The sequence below is a fragment of the Cervus elaphus genome, chromosome 3, assembly GCF_910594005.1.
Source record: "Cervus elaphus chromosome 3, mCerEla1.1, whole genome shotgun sequence".
Lineage (NCBI taxonomy): Eukaryota > Metazoa > Chordata > Mammalia > Artiodactyla > Cervidae > Cervus > Cervus elaphus.
This window is the reverse complement of record NC_057817.1, coordinates 46172982-46191607: the sequence shown is the minus strand read 5'-3', so window position 1 is coordinate 46191607 and position 18626 is coordinate 46172982. Positions and strand designations below refer to the sequence as shown.

The 18626-nt window shown below is 39.9% G+C and overlaps 1 protein-coding gene across 1 annotated transcript in view; it reads left to right on the top strand.

The window, feature by feature from the left end:
* Positions 1-17968, top strand: part of HMGA2 (high mobility group AT-hook 2) — a 144091-nt gene extending 126123 nt beyond the window's left edge. Inside the window, exons 4-5 of the mRNA XM_043887943.1 lie at positions 1571-1603; positions 14948-17968. Of these exons, the coding sequence (XP_043743878.1) occupies positions 1571-1603; positions 14948-14995 (81 nt within the window). The 3' untranslated portion in view covers positions 14996-17968. The remainder of the gene's footprint in view (positions 1-1570; positions 1604-14947) is intronic.
* The last annotated feature ends 658 nt before the right edge of the window (positions 17969-18626 follow it).

Here is an 18626-nt window from a genome sequence, read left to right as displayed (position 1 = left end):
TTGCACATCAGATTCTGATAAGAAACTTGTATCCAGAACATATAAAGAACTTATAACTCAATAATGAATAGACAAATACAGTTTTTAAAGATTCAAATAGACATTTCTCTAAAGAAGATATACAAATGACCAAAAGGCACATGAAAAGATGGTCAACATTATCAGCCATTAGGAATATTCAAATCAGAACCACAATGACACTCACCTTCACACCAGCAGGATGTAAAAAGACGGTAGCAAGTGTGGGCATGTATGGGGAGCAATTGGAATTCTCCTACATTGCTGATGAGACTATAAAATGATGAGGCTGCTTTGGAAAACTATCTGACAGCTCTTTAAAAAGTTTAACAGTTAACCTCTATGACCAAGAAATGCCACTCCTAGCTGTATACCTAAGCGAAATAAAAACTTGTACACACGAAAACTCATACATGGATGTTCATAGTAGCATCATTCATGATAGCCAAAAGTTGGAAACAGCCCAGATGTGCATGAACTGATGGATGTGTAAACAAAATATATCCATACAAGGGAATATTATTTGTCAATAAAAAGAAATTAATTACTGGGGCTTCCCTTGTGGACCAGTGGTTAAGACTCCATGTTTCCAATGCAGGGGGCACAGGTTCACTCCCTGGTCAGGGAACTAAGATCCCACATGCTACACCACCAAAAGATAGGTAAATAAATAAAATTATTAAAAAGAATGAATTACTGATACATGCTATAGCATGAATAATCCTAGGAAACATTTTAAGTGAAAGAAGACCATATATTGTATGATTATAAAAGATACAAAAGACTGTATGTTTACGTGACATGTCCAGAATAGGCAAAGTTACAGGTGGTAGTAAAGATAACGAATCCGCCTGCCAATGCAGAGATGCAGGTTCCTTCCCTGGGTCAGGAAGATGCCTTGGAGAAGGAAATGGCAACCTACTCCAGTATTCTTGCCTGGGAAATTCATGGACAGAAGAGCCTGATGGGCTACAGTCCGTAGGGTTGCAAAGAGTCAGACATGACTGAACACACACATGTAGAGACAGAAAGTAGATTAGTAATTGACTGGGGACTGGAGGTTAGCTAGAGGAGGAAGAGGGAATGGGAGTAGGTGATAATGGATGGGTTTCTTTCCGAAGAGGTGAAATCTTCTAAAATTGGATAGTGGTGATACTTGTACTACCTTCAGACTATGCTAAAAAGCTTAGATGTATACACTTCATATGGGTGACTTTTGTGGTATATAAATTATATCTCAATAAAGCTGAGTTTTTTTAAACAAAATTGTAACAAATTAAGCCCTTTCACTTCCTAAGTTTTGTGATATGCTAGCTAAAACAAAGTGAATAGAATAGCAAGTTTATTTTGATGTAACTGCTATGTATTACAGACCTTAGTTGGGAATTGTTTTAAACATCCTTTAACCTGAAAGAAACCATTTGAACTTCGAAGAAACTTTCGTCTTCGAAAACAAGTGTCAATATTTAAAACATGTATACTTAATTATTCTCATTGTGTGTGTTTCCTTTTAAATTATAACAATTCTTTTTTTTTTTTTTTTCTTTCTTAGCCACAACAAGTTGTTCAGAAGAAGCCTGCTCAGGTAAGAGACAGTCATTGTGATTTTTTTCTCCCAATTAATATAAAAAGTAAGACAAAAAAAAACATGACCCCAGATAATCTTTATTTAGCCTTTCTCTAGTTTTGATTATGTCAGCATTGTAGTGTTCTTGAAAACTGATTTTATCCTTCAGACATAGTCAAGAATATATAGTCTGAGGTTTTCAAAAATTCTGAAAGACGCCAAGACCTAAAGTATACAAAGCAAATAAAAATACTTTTAAAAATAAACCCTTTTAGTGCCTCATATAAAACAAATACTTAATCTTCTGAGGTGTTTTGCCCATACTTAAACATCGAATTTTGTCCTTTCCATCTAACGATCCACATCCCATTGACTCAATACAGGACTTATTAGCTGCAAAGTATATCATGATCCATGACTGGAAACATATCTGTTCATTGACTTATTCCCCCCAAAGGAGGCTTGGAAATTGAGAAATTGTTATACTAATTTTGCTATTGATGAACTCTCCGATCTTAGCTGAATGAGTCTCTGAAGTCTTTGGCAACATCAAAATTAGGAACCTTCTCTTGTTCCATATGCCTGGAGTTCCTTGTCCCAATTATAATCTGTACTTAGAAGCATAAGAATCATGTTTATTAAGAAAGTATGTCTTGAATAATAAATTAAAATATAAAAATGTCTTGCTGTTCTCCCTTTTGGGGTTGAAAGAGATGCACAGGAGACCTAGGTGTATCACGTAGAACCTACCGAAGTAAGTTATTAAGCAGTGTCACAGGTTACCAAGTTCTTTGTTGATCTTTCATATAATTTATCTGTAGGATCTTTTCCCTAGAATTCTCTAAAACTGTACCTTTCACCCTGTTCTCTTGGGACAGTGTTGGTTTGCATGGAAAAGACAATCTCTTGTATCTACTGTTCTTTGCAAATGCAGCTTGAAAGAGAATTGAAGCTTCTAAACAAATATAAGCATACAGGATAAATGTATCTGAATAATTGCACACGTGCTTTAAAACAAAAATAGAGCTTCCATGAACAAAAAATCATAATCATAGCTGTTCCCTCTCCTAAAAGCCAGGAGTGGTAGGGAACACTAAAAATAAGCACACGATGTTTCTAAGCAATATTAAACAGAACAAAATATAAACAAAAACTTGACATTTTTAAGTAGGAGATCCCAAATATATTATCCTCTCATTCTTCACTAGTAGGGAAATCAAGAGAAAATGAATTTATAATTCTGTGCATTGGAGTCAAAGTATATTCCTGTGTTCACTGTTACTTCACGGGCTGTGAATGACAGGTTAATAATCTTAGGTGGTCTGTTAAAGCTTTGATTCAGTCTCTGTTCTTGGGGTTGTAGGGAAGATAAGACAAACAAAACACAGTCACTGCATATGAGAAATGTGTAATCTAGTTCAGAGATTCTTAGCCTTGGCTGCATGTTGGAATCACCTACAGATACCATTAATATAATTATGTATATCCAGCTGTATATATTAATATACACAGTTGACCCTTGAACAACATGGGTTTGAACTGTGATGGTCAACTTAAACAGGGATTTTTTTTCACTAACTACTACAGCACCACAGGATCCATAGTTGGTTTAATGGGTGGATGCAAAATCACGGGTATGGAGTGAGGACCAACTATAGAACTTGAGTATCCAAGGCAAATCCTGGAATCAGCCCTCCTCAGATACTGAAGGACAGACAGCTATAAATGTGTGTCCATCCTGAACCCTAGCCAGTGGTGTATGCTGGAGCCAGCAATTATATCTCTTCCAGATTCTATATTTAGTGATGTCAGGTAGGTGACTTGAAATCCATTTTGGTGGGAGTAGTTACACCATGGAAATTGATATATACTACAAGTCAGGACTTTTATTTTCCTGGAGAGCAAGTTGTTGAACTTTTACCTGCATACCACTGGCCCCACCCTTCAGTGATACTGATTATTTGGTCTGGAAGCCCACGCATTAGTATTTTATGAACTCCTCAAGTGAGTCACGGAGAAGGAAATGGCAACCCACTCGAGTGTTCTTGCCTGGAGAATTCCGGGGACGGAGGAGCCTCTGGGCTGCTGTCTATGGGGTTGCACAGAGTCGGACACGACTGAAGAGACTTAGCGGCAGCAAGTGAGTCACGTAGAGCCATGGATGAAGATACTCAGTGAACACACTTGAGAAGACATTTGAACATTTGTTGAGCAAATGAGTGCACAGTGTGAGTCTATATGAGGCACAGCGTGATACAGATGAATGAGTGGGATGCCCTGTGTCGCCTAAGGGGGTGATCCTCAGAAGAGTTTTGATCTTGTTATTGTTTAGTTGCAGAAGGGAAAATGAAGACATAGATTATTCTTTAGGGAAAGAATAGAAGATGTTTTAGATGAGATGAATGGAATATTCAAAAGTAAAGAGGCAGAGACAGGAAAATCACTGGTGGAGGTTATCTGCTTGGCTGAAACTGATTACAAATTGGGCAATAATACACCAAGAAATGATGTAAGTGACATCAGACATTTTTGTCCCAAGAGAATCAGGAATATCAAAGAAATCACAGATGGATTGGGTTGGTCCTCACTCATCAATCTTGCTGTCTTACAGACCATGCTCCAGATTTGCCCTTGAAAAGAGAGTTTAGACTCAGAAAAAAGAACATGAGCTCATTGGGCTTCCTAATCTATATTGCCTAAGGACACAGTGATGAATTATATAAACATGGGGACTACACGGAAGTTTGTGGAGGATAATGTAAATTTTACACCACATTCAAAAGAATCTCTTTCTTTTCCATCTGTTTCTGTCAAAATACCCTCCTGGATGGCTTTTCCGTGTGGCAGTCTGGATTAACTCAGGCTTGTATCCTTTCTGTCAACACTACTTCGAGGGGTTACATTCAGATTCTGTTTTGAGGTGGCAAAAATTTTAGCACAATTAAATATTTTACATCCAAGAAAAGAACTCAGCAGTGTATAAGGCGACCTAGGTTTTGCTTTCTGGCCCTGTCAATGGATGAATTAATCTCTCTATTCCCTATTTATCTATCTATGAACTGGGAAAATAACAGTGCATCTTCATGTACTCCAAGGAACATTTTAAGAGTTGTATAAATTCCAGGGAATATTATTACATTCTGACTTATTTTGGGATGCTCGGCTTTTCATTTCTAGAGATTTGTATTCTCAAAAATATGCAAGGTCTAATTAGTTCAAAACTACTATCTTTTTTTTTAACCTCAAGTGTTTTCACTGCATCTTTTTAAAATAAAGGATTTTTTTAATGAAGGGAAAATTTTATGGTGATTTCTACATACTATCATTAGGACTAAAGCACTTGGCTTGTATGTAATTCCATGTGTATGGAGTTACAAAGACCCTCTTCTAAAGTATCCTAATGCCATCAAATGCTTGTTGTCATTGTTCAGTCACTGTCATGTCTGAGTCTTTGCGACCCCATGGACTGCAGCACACCAGGCTTCCCTGTCCTTCACTATCTCCTGGAGTTTGCTCAAACTCAAGTCCATTGAGTTGGTGATGCCATCCAACCATCTCATCCGCTGTCACCCGCTTCTCCTTCTGCCCTCGCTTTTTCCCAACATCAGGGTCTTTTACAATGAGTCAGCCCTTCATATCAGGTAGCCAAAGTATTGAAGCTTCAGCTTCAGCATCAGTCCTTCCAATGAATATTCAGGGTTGAATTCTTTTAGGATTGACTGGTTTGATCTTCTTTCAGTCTAAGGGACTCTCAAGAGTCTTCTCAAGCCACAGTTCAAAAGCATCAATTCTTCGGCGCTCAGCCTTCCTTTTTTTTTTTTTTGGCGCTCAGCCTTCCTTATGGTCCAACTCTCCCATACGTGCGTGACTACTGGAAAAACCATGGCTTTGACTAGACAGACCTTTGGCAGAAAAGTGATGTCTTGATGTCTCTGTTTTTTAATATGCTGACTAGGTTTGTCATAGCTTTTCTTCCAAAGAGCAAACATCTTTTAATTTCCTGGCTGCAGTTAGCATGCACAGTGAGTTTGGAGCCCAAGAAACAAATGTCACTGTTTCTACTTTTTCCCTATCTATTTGCCATGAAGTGATGGGACCAGATGCCATGATCTTAGTTTTTTTCATGTTGAGTTTTAAGCTCTTTCACTGTCCTCTTTCACTGTCATCAAGAGGCTCTTTTTAGTTCCTCTTCGCTTTCTACCATTAGAGGAGTAGTATCTGCATATCTGAGGTTGATGATATTTCTCACGGCAGTCTTGATTCCAGCTTGTTACTCATCCGGCCCGGCATTTCACGTGATGTCCTCTGTGTTTCAAGTTAAATAAACAGGCTGACAATATACAGCCTTGTCGTACTCCTTCCCAATTTTGAACCAGTCCGTGGTTCGTGTCCGATTCTAACTGTTGCTTCTTCTTAAATTTCCTCAGAACTTTGGTGATGCAAATTCTTGAAAATGGATTAAAGAAAGTCATAATTCATTCTAAGGAGCCAAATTCAGAATTAGGCTAAATCTCAGAATTTAGATGTGCATATGTATATATAAGTACCTGCATCAAAAGAGGGGGAAAAATTTTAAGGAAAACCATTCTGCAGAGGTTTGTGCTTGGGAAGTCCACCAGGTGCCATCAACTGCAAACCTCAAGTGTATGTCACGAAAACCTGATGGGAAAGTTAATAACCTTAAAAATCTAAAGGGGACGGTCTCTAATATTTAACATTAAATTTATAAGTTCCAAAACCAGTGAAAACTAAGCTTCCTGGAGAATTCTGTATTTTCATTTAAAGTGATAAAGTAAGAAATTAGCTAATTTCCTAGTTTTTTAGCCATTGATTGCTAAAAAAAAGCAGTTGATTTCTCAGCCACGTGGATTACATTCTCAGTCTCAGTAGGAAATTGGTAGGTTTTGTTGCTGCTGTTGTTCTTCTTATAAAAGTAACCTTATAACATATCGGGTTATTATTATTGATAGAGGGGCCTCTGTTTCTCACGTGTTAATTTTCATAAGAAAAAAAAATCTCACTCTATCTCAGAGTTCTAAAAAGATTTTGTTGATTTATTAGCTATCTTATTGTTTATTTCCGCCTTTTAAGATTTTAAACTGAAATTAGAAGTGAGTCCTTATATATAAGTCAGATTTTTTTTATCTCACGTGAGCCCTACTCAGAAGGTAAAAACAGCTTTAAAAAATCCTAAGTTCTCCTTCCTTTCAACCCAATTTCCTCATTGTTGTAGAGCCCTGGCAAGCTACACCTCTAGCAATTAAGACAGGTAGAAACCTGCTCCTTTTCAGCTTCCCAGAGAACTGGAAAGTTTTCAGTTTCTAAGAGACTGGAAACAAAGCTTTCTGTTTCGAAACAGAGCTTTTACCGGCGAGTAACATCGTTTGTGGGTGGTGTGTGTTGGGGCAAAGAAATCTAAGCCTTGGTTATCATGGGATTTTCCCCCCTTAAAAAAAAAAAAAAAGCAGTTGAATGCTTTTACAGAGACTTCAAGGGCAGTTTTAAGGATGTTTATATTTCAGACAACCTAAACATTGTTTGGAGCAAAATGAGAGATTTCACTTTGGGACAAGCAGGTTGATGAATTGCAGTCAGCATCTTGTTCTCAAAGAAGGCATTTTTACTGGGGGCTTTTAGTCTAGACATACAAAGGAGGAAGGAGGAAAAAGGGAGAGTTCTCTAACACTCATCTTTTACGTGGTATCTTGGCCAGTGCAATAAATAGTTCATCATAAATCAGACTTGCAAAAAAGAGTCACTCTCTACTCACTCAGAGAGAATAGTGATTTATGCTGCTTAAGTCATAAAGAGTACTGATTTATTTGTTTTCCAACTTATGCTCTTTCAAGCTGGTAAAATAGTTTGTGGACCAGTAAATGTTTGGTACCAACTGGCAAGACATAAAGAATTATATCAAAGTCCACCTTGAGTGGGACTGTTTTGTGTATAGGAAATACATTTTTTATTTCACCTCTGACCTCTGACATTGCAAAGGTCAAGGAAAAAGAAGAGATCCAAGTAGAAGGCAGCATTTAACTCTTATAATAAAGTAGGTAGCTCAAGGAGATATAGCACATGGGTAGGGCAGAGGAAGCATATCAAAATGATCATCAACTGTAAACATATGAAGTCATTAGCTTAGTTTTAATAAAGGAATATTGGCGAGATGAAGTCAGCTGTTTCTTGGCATGGGCTGTCTTACAGAAATGACATAAACGTCTAACAGAAGTGAAAGAACATTACTCAGTTTGGGGCATGACATAAAACTCCAAAAGGCAAAATACAGTGTTTCTGAACTTGACAGATTTCCTATAAGAGTTTTTTGTTTTTTTAATATGATTGCCTTTAACTGTGTGGTAAAGCCTGTGGATTAGGCTAAAAATAAAATGGCCATGTCTGTCTGCTTTCCTTTGCATATTGCAGAGTGCTTTTCCTATGCATTTTGATGTGAGTTGTATAAAAAGCTATTATTTATTCAATATGTAAGATTTCTTCTATTATCCAAACCCAAATTAATGTGAATAAATAGTAACTGGCTTAAAAATACTGTCTTTCTAAGAAAATCCTTAATGTTTGAATAGAAATATGTTGGTTTGTCTAAGAAACTTCTTTAACTTTGAGGGAATGTTTGCTGGACACAGAAATGTTTCTATTGAAGAATTATTTAACTTACTGTTATTATTGATAATTTCATAATCATCTTCAAAAGTCTTGTCTCAGGATAATAAACAATGTTTGGTGCAATAATGATTAAAACTTAGAAATGTTCTGTCTCCTGGCAACAAATACAAATTATGAACAATTTTATATACATAGAAAACAAAGAGAAAATGCTTCTGCTAACCTGAGCCATCAATAAACACATCCAGAATAAAACCATTAAGCAGCCTTTAATCTATCCATTTTAAAACTACTTTGTAAAAAGAAGAACATTTCTCAATAGTTTTGGAAATGTTGAAATGAATTTCCTTTTCCTGAGTGGTTCCTTCATATAGAAATCTTTTTGCTGCATCTTTAACTATTTTTTAAATATGACATTCCTTCAATAAGAATTAGAAACTTCCAGACACAGGAGTCTGGAGGGCTACAGTCCATTGGGGCGCAAAGAGCCGGGCACAACTGAAGCAACTTGGGATGCGGGCCTGGAAAATTGATGAAGCTTGTGATCCTCAGAAATCATGACTTACAGGATCCAGAAATCTGCAGTTAATGAGTATGAAAGTTGCTCAGTTGTGTCCGACTCTTGCAAGTCCATGGACTATATAGTCCGTGGAATTCTGTAGGCCAGAATACTGGAGTGGGTAGCCTTTCCCTTCTCCAGGGGATCTTCCCTACCCAGGGATAGAACCCAGGTCTCCTGCTTGCAGGTAGATTCTTTACCAGCTGAGTCACAAGGGAAGCCCCAAAAATTTGCATTTAGTTTATATATAAAATGAATTGTCTATCTGAAAAACGTGATTCCCTTCTGAAAATATTTTTAAATAGTCTTCCATCCCAGAAAAGAATTTGTAGTATCCCAGAGATGAATGTTACCTCTCTTTGCAGTATTTTCAGTGATGGAACTCTGATCAGAGGCATGCACGAGACAAACAGGAGTATATTACCAATCTAAGATGTCATATTTTGTTTTCTTTGGGAGGCATTCTTTAGTAACAGGTTTTTTTCCCTTTCTTTCACAGCTATCTATCATTGAACCACAGATAAAGAAATAAACACAAAATAAGTAGCTATAATTAATCATCATAGCTCCACACTGTAGTCTTACAGAATTTTTACTCTTTTCTCAAAGTTTTCCCATTTCGTTGTCACATTTTTTTCTCACACCCTGCTGATGGGTATTATCATTATTGTGTAACACAGTCAGAACAAGGCACAAGTTATACACACATTAATGCCAGGGCTGGTGCCCATGGTCATTGATATCTAGGATCAGCCTTCTTTATCGTAAACATCCCCCAGTAAGACCTTTAAAGCCCCCCCCCCCCCCCGCCCCCAGTGGCTCAGTGGTAAAGAATCCGACTGCAATGCAGGAGATGGGTCAGTCCCTGAGTTGGGAAGATCCCCTGGAGAAGGAAATGACAACCCACTCCAGTATTCTTGCCTGGGAAATCCCGTGGACAGAGGAGCCTGGTGGGCTACAGTCCATAAGGTTGTCTCAAGGCAGACACGACTGAGCACCTGAACACACAATAAGATCTTAAAACTGACTTTTATTAAGTTGATGGTAACACATGCAAGGTAGATGCTTGTCTATTTTTACATACATAAGACTAAAATTAACAGAAAGATAAGGCACCATAAATATCCCAACTTCTAAAGCCTCCTTTTGAAAAAACATTTCCACCAGAATGCCTTGCACTTCCCAGATCATAGGGTTTATACAGGTTCCACTGAACATGTTTTTTTTTTAATGTGATATAAAGTTTTCCTAGTTGAAGGAAATAATCACTTTCCATGAAGTTAAACAGCCCCAATCCATTTTAAATTAAAATATCTGACCGAGAAATAGAAAATGTCCAATTTGTGGTCTCGTGGGTCACTTAGCTGCAGATGGAACTTGAAAACTTGGTTTCTGGTCTCTGCTGCAGAGGGAGGGGAACCCATAATTTTTGTTCTAGTGGGACTGGCTTGAGATACTCACGAACATGAAAAACTCTTGAGTGTGTCACTCCAAGTCCTTAAGGAACTGAACGTACTAAGATGACAAAAAGAATGTCACTAAACCGTAACTACTCTTTCTAGAAGACTAGGTATTGTTTGGTTTACTAGCAAGATAGCTTAAATTACAGATGTATTTGTAGCCTGAAGCACTTTCTAATAAGAGTTGCAGAATTCTTTGCAACCAAGGGGGAAAAAAATAAGGGTTTATTAAAGGCGACATGGACTTCTGTGACTAGCCCTTCTTACTACACACACAGAGGGGCATGATGGTGACAGCACCCCTGCAATTTGCAGGGAGGGTATTTCCATTTCTCGGTTCCACTGAAAATTTGCTGGCCTCCTTTCCACTGCAGATCTTCTGTTTAGTCTGCATCTGAAAATTAAACCCAGAGCTTCAGCTCTTGCCTTAAACCTTTCCTCCAGCGCATACCCTCACCCTTGCCTGTGGTGGTAAGATCTATGGTTAAACGCCTAAGACATTGAAAAATCCCATCCAGCATGAGGGGATCAGGATGTATATTGGGATGTCTTCTTCCTCCTTTTGAATCAGTGAGCAAAAGTGCATCCAAGGGTATATGCCATATGCATCATGCTGAACAAAATCAAAAGAATGGGGAGAGGTGAGAACTGTCTTTCTAGGTTTTAGTGGGGTTTTTTCCCCCAAGCGTAATGAAAGCAATGAAAGAGTTACACTTATTAAATTCCTTTTGGGGGGAACAAAAGAAAAACTTTAGGCAAAATGAGTGCAGTTTTTCCAGCAGTCATAATAAAAATATAGTTCTCCAACTCTGCCTACTTTCTTTTCCCTCTCTTCAGTTTTCTGCCAAAAAAATCCATGTGTTTCACCCCCGTGTGGGGCAGCCTCAGTGGTTTTTGTAAGGTAACTGAGTGGATGGCTGGGGGCTGTTCAGTGTTTAGAGGCCTTAGTGGCTGGTGCTCATAAAAATGTCACTGTGCGCTTTCACTTTGAAAAGTCCTTTTATCCTACATTCCTGAAGCGCCATTCCAACAGTAAGCCTCCTTGACCAGACTGCGGCTGCCTGGCTTTCCCACCTCGCCAACCAGCCCCTAATGAGATGTGGAGAGTGCTTGGCGACAGTCTTTCAACCTCCGTATTGCCTCAGAGCTGCCGTTGGGGGGCTACCCAAGCTCAAAGATCCTTCGGCCATATGCAGCGAACATGAAGCAATTTAAATAAATACCTCAAGTTCCAATCTATTGTCTACAGCAAATGGCAGTGTCTTTTAAGTTACTTAGGAGGATTGAATCTCAGGGGTCCCTACCAGCTACTCTGCTATAAAAATAAGATTCCTGGGGCATGTCAGGACCAGATGTGTCTTCCTTTCATCACTGGTTCCTGTCTGTCCACTCTTTGCACCACAGAAGGGCCCTGTGTGAAGTCTGGTCAGCAGCTGAACATGGATTTTCTGACTCCATCCTTTTTTTTTTTTTTTTTTGCTATCCTGGGTGTCCATTGCTTAGCTCAGGCTTTCTCTAGTTGTGGCAAGCATGGGCTCCTCGAGTTGCAGTGTGAGGGCTTCTCATTGTGGTGGCTTCTCTTGTTGCACCACACAGGCTGTAAGACACACAGGCTTCAGTAGTTGTGGCACACAGGCTTAGGAATTGTCATGCTAGAGCTTGGGCTCAATAGTTGTGATTTAGTTGCTCCGAAGCAAGTGGAATCTCCCTGGGCCAGGAATTGAACCCATGTACCCTGTATTAGCAGGCGGATTCTTATCCACTGTGCCACCAGGGAAGTCTTCTGACTCCATCTTCATGTATCTGCGACCCAGATGGTTCCTGAGAAGGAAAACAAGAACTCTTCTCTCCCAGGCTTGCTTTGCAATCTGCTATTGAATTACCTGCCCCAATTCAGGCAATGAACTGTAGAACCAGAAAAAAAAAAAGAAGAAGATTTTTCTTCTCTTAATTACACACATACTTTCTGCCACAGCAAAAGGCCAAGTTACTGAAAGGGTGAGAACTGGGGTTTGCAGAGGTGAAAGCTGCCGCCTCTCACATGCACCTCCAACATGATCCACTTGGCAGCCATGTCATCCTTTAGAGGTTGGCCAGTCAGGGCTATGCCAAGAAGAGAGAACTCTCCACAAACCAAACATTTGTGAGAACCTTCATCCTGAGCATGTGAGAGCTACATGACTTCCTGAAGTTTGACCGAGCGAGGCTCCCACCCTCTGGCATCCTGGTTAGAAACTCGGTACTAGCCGAGGCATTTCAGTGTCCATGGAAAAAAAACAACTCTCCATGTTGTGTTAAGAACCATTAAGTAAAGGAAACAGTATAAGGATGAGGGACCATCATTTTCAGCTGAATTGTGTCTAAGGGATTTAAGTAAACCACTTCCATATCAGGAGCTACAAGAGCTCAAATCAAGCAGTTTCTGGGAATGTTTTGAAAAGCTGATCACATCCCATCTGCCGCAAGATCTTTGTAAGTTCATGGCCTGAAAATTCGATTTCCTTCTGGATTTGGAAGACCTTTTTCCAGATAGTCTAGAAAAATTGAGCAGTTAGGAATGGAATAATTACAGCTTGATCTGTGGCCCCAGGGGCCTTCTTGACAGCCTTCTATTAATTTGTTAACCAGAAGAAGAAGCAATCAAATCTGTCTGCCAGCTTGTACGCCGTAGTCTGTTTCAGGGTAGTCACCTAAGTCCATACCTCCTGTCCTAATGAGAAGTGAATCCTTTGGGGATGATTGAAGAGTATATCTGCCGAACAACTTAAGTGACTTTCTGGAATTTAAATATTAAGTGTAAAGACAAGGTCAAAGGGCAGCTGAACATTGGCTCATCTGTCTTGTGTCCGTCCGTGGCTCTGATCCCCTTCCATCCTCCTTTGTGGCCGGGACTCCATACATGGAGAATCTCAGGATCCTGGCCTGTAGCCTATCAAGAGGTATAAACCTGCTGCTTAAATATGTGAAGCCCAGTTTGGGCGTTGGGAGCAGAGGGGAGGTGGCTGCAAACGTTCCACGTTTCCTACATAACCCAAAGCAGACTAAACAAAACCGGTGTGAAATCTCATGACTTGATGCTGCAGTGGTTATATTTTTTAAGCTGTAATCCGTTCATTTGTATGTGTGTTTATTCCCAGGATTTACAGCTCCCTCAGTCTTGGGTGGGGGGAAGAGAATGTTTGAAACCTTTTGCAAAGGGTTTGCAATAAGCAGTGGCCTATTAAGGCTCAGGATACAGTGTGTGAGTGCGTGTGCATTCATGTGAGCCTGTGAGTGCCCGTTCGTGTGGGCTTTTTCTCCCCCTCCCTTTTGCTGCTTTTACGCAAAAGTGTCACACATGGTAGCATTTAGGAGTTCTTTCACAGCTGAAGTGTTTCAAACACTAATGAATGGAAGTTTGGTCATATAATGCAGACAAGCTTTAAGGCATGCGTTACTGAATGGTGTACTGTAGTGACCTGGGAAAGGAAGAGAGGTATAAATTGTGTCAGTTAGCCACCCAGACAAAATGAAGCCATGTGGAAAATCAAATCTATTAAAGTATGAAGACTGTTATAAGCTGTTTTAAGCTGGCCATTCTTAAAGTTTGCTGCAGGAATAAATGTTTACCTCTTCTCCCAGATCTTTTTCACATGCCGTCTTATGAGACAGTGTACAGCATTTGATAAAAATCATCCTGTCACTAAGGACGCTTTTATCAGAAATGTTTATTGTCTCCGCTTTACCACCCATGTCCTGAAAGGTACTGCACATTTGTTAAATAAGCAAAAGGAAAGAGAACTTTACAGCTCAAGCCGGCTTGCAGAAACTCCAACAAATTCCAGAGCCATAAGGAATCAAAAAAGGGAAAGAGAAGGGGGGATTAGATTTATGAAGAGAAGGCCCTGCGAAAACATATATATTAGATTTTCTCTGTTTGGTCAGCCCACCATTAAATGTTTGGTTGGTGTGGATTTGTATTGAGATTGAGCTATTAATGGCAAACTGTGGTCATTGTCTTACAAAGTGCTTTAATAAATACAAGGAGGAAATCCATTTGGAAAGGAAATGAGTCCTCAGCTCTTGCACTCTTTCTCAGGCTCTGCCTTCATGCTACCTCCCTCACTGTGGTGGCGGCATCTTGGTCACACACGAGTGCCAACACCCATCTGACTCTGCCCGAAGCCTGGCTGTCCTGGCCCTGCAGCTTAGGGTATATGAGTTCTTGCGCCTTGATTTTCTCACGTGTAAAATGGGAATAATACCAGCCAGTCCCCTAAAAGCATCACATAAGCACCCTAAGAGCATCAGCTATGATTACCAATATCTGCAGGACACGTTTCCTTTGTGTCTGAGGAATGGATCCCCTTCACTTGATTTGCTAGTTTTAAAACTGACGACTGGTGAGCCATCGGGAAAAAATTTATCCGTGTCTTTTTTCCCCTCTCGCTGGCGAGTAAGCTCACAGGGGCCTGACAGTCTCTGGATGGCAGACAATTGAATCTGCTGAGCAGCCGCCATGATGTCAAGCCTTAAGTCAACAGTGGCTAATGACGGCTCTGGGAAAAAACAACACCTTGATTCCTCAATTATGGTTTAAGAAGCCCTGGGAACGAGGGGCTTGCCAGTCATCCGCATCCTCTTTTGAAGCCAGCATAATGTGCTGCAGAAACAGGTCACCTCTGAGGCGTTTGTCAGAGCTGGCCACACAGTGTAACGGCTGTGACTTTTGTTGTGTTCCAGGAGGAGACTGAAGAGACATCCTCACAAGAGTCTGCGGAAGAGGATTAGGGGGCGCCAACATTCAATTTCTACCTCAGCAGCAGTTGAATCTTTGGAAGGGAGAAGACGCTGCAGTGACCACTTACTCTCTGCCGCCATGGTCTTTCCACTTTCATCTGGGGTCGGGGGTGCGGGGGGCGGGGCGGGCGCGGGGCGGGGGCGGGGCTGGGAGAAGTCACGTAACCTTAAAAAGGACTATATTAATCACCTTCTTTGTAATCCCTTCACAGTCCCAGGTTTAGTGAAAAACTGCTGTAAACACAGGGGACACAGTTTTAACAATGCAACTTTTAATTACTGTTTTCTTTTTCCTTAACCTACTAATAGTTTGTGGATCTGATAAGCAGGAGTGGGTGGATGAGAAAAAAAACCTCTGAATCGGGTTTAGTCAATCACTGCACTGCACCCAAACCAGAAATGTGTCACCCACGTGACACTGGGCATTCCTCCAGGCCAGGCGCAGTGGGAAACACTGGCCGCCTCAGACACCACCCAGCCCGCTCAGTAGTGAAGCTTCTGTGTAGAACACCAAAGATAGGACTAGCTACTATTTCTCTTTTTCATATAACCTTGTAGACACTTACTTGATGATTTTTTTTTAATTTTTACTTTTATTTCTAAATGAGACGAAATGCTGATGTATCCTTTCATCCAGCTTAACAAACCAGAAAAGGTGATGTTCACTTTTCCAAAAAGGGAAGTACGCAAACTCTGATTGCCAACTCCTTTATTTATGGATGCCACCGCATATCTGCAGGAGTAATAAATTTACTCACAGCCCTTGTTTTTTTTATTTTCAGGAACCCTCATCCGGGTAGAATCTACTTCCTACAGAGCCAAATGCCATTTAGCAATAAATCACACTTGTCAGCCTCAAAGCATTTTTAAGGAACCTAGACAAGTAAAATTATCCTCTTTGTAATTTAATGAAAAGGTACAACAGAATAATGCATGAGGAATTTAACCTGGATTATGAGGGGGAGGAGCGAAATCCAAATTTCTTTTGCTATAGTTTATACTACAATTTAAAGGACAAAAAAAAAAGCAGGCTCTCTCTCTCCTCTCTTTCTCTCTCTTCATTGTTTATCAGTTTCCGTGAAAGACCTAAATACCACTTACCTCAAATGAAGCTTATGTGTTACGTCAAGTAATACGTTTTGACATAGGATGGTTGAATGAGGTGCTTGACCTCAGCTCACCACCTCTTCATTCAAACTGCACTTTTAGCCAGAGATGCAATACAAACCCACTGCTCAATACTACCTCTGAATGTTACAATTAATTTACAGTTTAGTACTTATTACATGCTGCTATACACAAGCAATGCAAGAAAAGAAAACGCAATGGGTAGGTGATACAAATCATCTACAGTTCTTTTTTATCCACTTATTTACAGTTAAAGAAGCAGTCTCCTTACTGTGTTTCAGCATGGCTATGTATTTTTCTATGGGATTTTTTTTTTTTTATTAAAATTTTACAAATACTTGTTTCAGCTTCTCTGCTAGATTTTCTACATTAACTTGAATTTTTGTTTTTAACCAAGTCGCTCCTAGGTTCTTAAGGATAATTTTCCTCCATCACACTACACATCACACAAAATTTGACTGTAATGTTTAAATATTACCTTCCAAGTTTGTACCTCACATGAATTGTTTAAGGAAATGGACTAATTGACTTGCAAAGACCTACCTCCAGACTTCAAAAGGAATGAACTTGTTACTTGCAGCATTCATTTTTGTCAATGTTTGAAATATTTCAGACTGCAGCTAACCCTCATCAAAACTATTTTTGTAAAAGCCTTTTTTGATAGAAAGGAACACGTTTTTACATACTTTTTGCAAATAAAATAAAGCCAACCTTCAAAGAAACTTGAAGCTTTGTAGGTGAGACGCAACAAGCTCAGCTTTTGCATGATGCAATCAAAAATATGTTTTGAAGATTAGTTGACTATGAGAAAATGCTTGACAGATATTTTCATGTATTTTACACAAATGTGATTTTTGTAATATGTCTCAACCAGATTTATTTTAAACGCTTCTTATGTAGAGTTTTTATTCCTTTCTCTCCTAGTGAGTGTGCTGACTTTTTAACATGGTATTATCAACTGGGCCAAGAGGTAGCTTCTCATGACGGCTTGTGTCAGTCTGGCTTTTAGCACTGATGCCAAATGAAACTCAAAACCATCTCTCTTCCAGCCGCTTCAGGGAGGTCGTTTCAAAGGCTACGTACCTCTCTGAGATGGGCTCACTGTTGTGAATCACCAAAGGAGCTATGGAGAGAATTAAAACCCAACAGTACTGTTAACTATGCATTTAATAAGCAAATAAACAGTGGCTCATAAAAATGGAAGTCCCACTCCTTATCTTGGGTTGGGTCTTTTGAAACCTCGCTGGCCAGCAACTGAAGCAGTTGCTCATGTTGGCCAAACTCAGAACACCCAGCAATTTCCATCTCTGATGAAGTTACTCTCTTATTTCCTATATGTTGTACAATCAAAACACACTACTACCTCTTAAGCCCCAGTATACCTCATTTTTCATACTGAAAAAAAAAAGCTTGTGGCCAATGGAACAGTAAGAACATCATAAAATTTTTATATATATAGTTTATTTTTGTGGGAGATAAATTTTATAGGACTGTTCTTTGCTGTTGTTGGTCTCAGGCTAAGTAAGACTGGACATTTAACTTTTCTACCATTTCTGAAGTTAGGTATGTTTGCAGGAGAAAAGTATCACGACGTTGAACTGCAGTTGACTTTCTCCCTGTTTCTTTGAGTGTCTTCTAACTTTGTTCTTCATGTAGAGTTGCTGTCTATGATTGTACTTTGAATCGCTTGCTTGTTGAAAATATTTCTCTAGTGGATTATCACTGTCTGTTCTGCACAATAAACATAACAGCCTCTGTGATCCCCCTGTGTTTTGATTCCTCCTCTTTGTCATGACTCCATTAAATGAGTAATAAAGTTTGGTCAAAACAGGTGAAGGAGAGAGACATTCACAAGTCATTTTGTTGCACTTCCCACACACTGTGCACCCACACTTCTGCACACACCAATGTAAAGTTTTCAGGCACAGTCAGCTCTCCGAGAGTTCCAAATCCACAGACTCAACCAACCACGAATTCCCTAGAGCCGACTGCATAAAGTCATTTCATATAAGGAACTTGAGCATTCTTGGATTTTGGTATTGGGGCTTTCTTGGTAACTCAGCTAGTAAAGAATCCTGCAATGCAAGAGACCCACTTTCGATTCCCGGGTCGGGAAGACCCCTTGGAGAAGGGATAGGCTCCCCACTCCAGTGTTCATGGGCTTCCTTGGTGGCTCAGATGGTACAGAATCTGCCTGCAATTCGAGAGACCTGGATTCAGTCCCTGGGTTGGGAAGATCCCCTGGAGGAGGGCGTGGCAACCCACTCCAGTATTCTGGCCTGGAGAATCCCCATGGACAGAGGAGCCTGGCGGGCTACAGTCCTTGGGGTCGCAGAGTCAGACACGACTGAGCAGAGTATAGGGACCAAGCCCGCGCCCCGAGGACACTGAGGGAAGGCTGCATTGAGCTGCTTGAATCAGCTGTCCTATATTTACATTTCATCATCTGACGTTTAACTCCACAAAGACGATCTTCGAAGAAATGTAAAGGAAG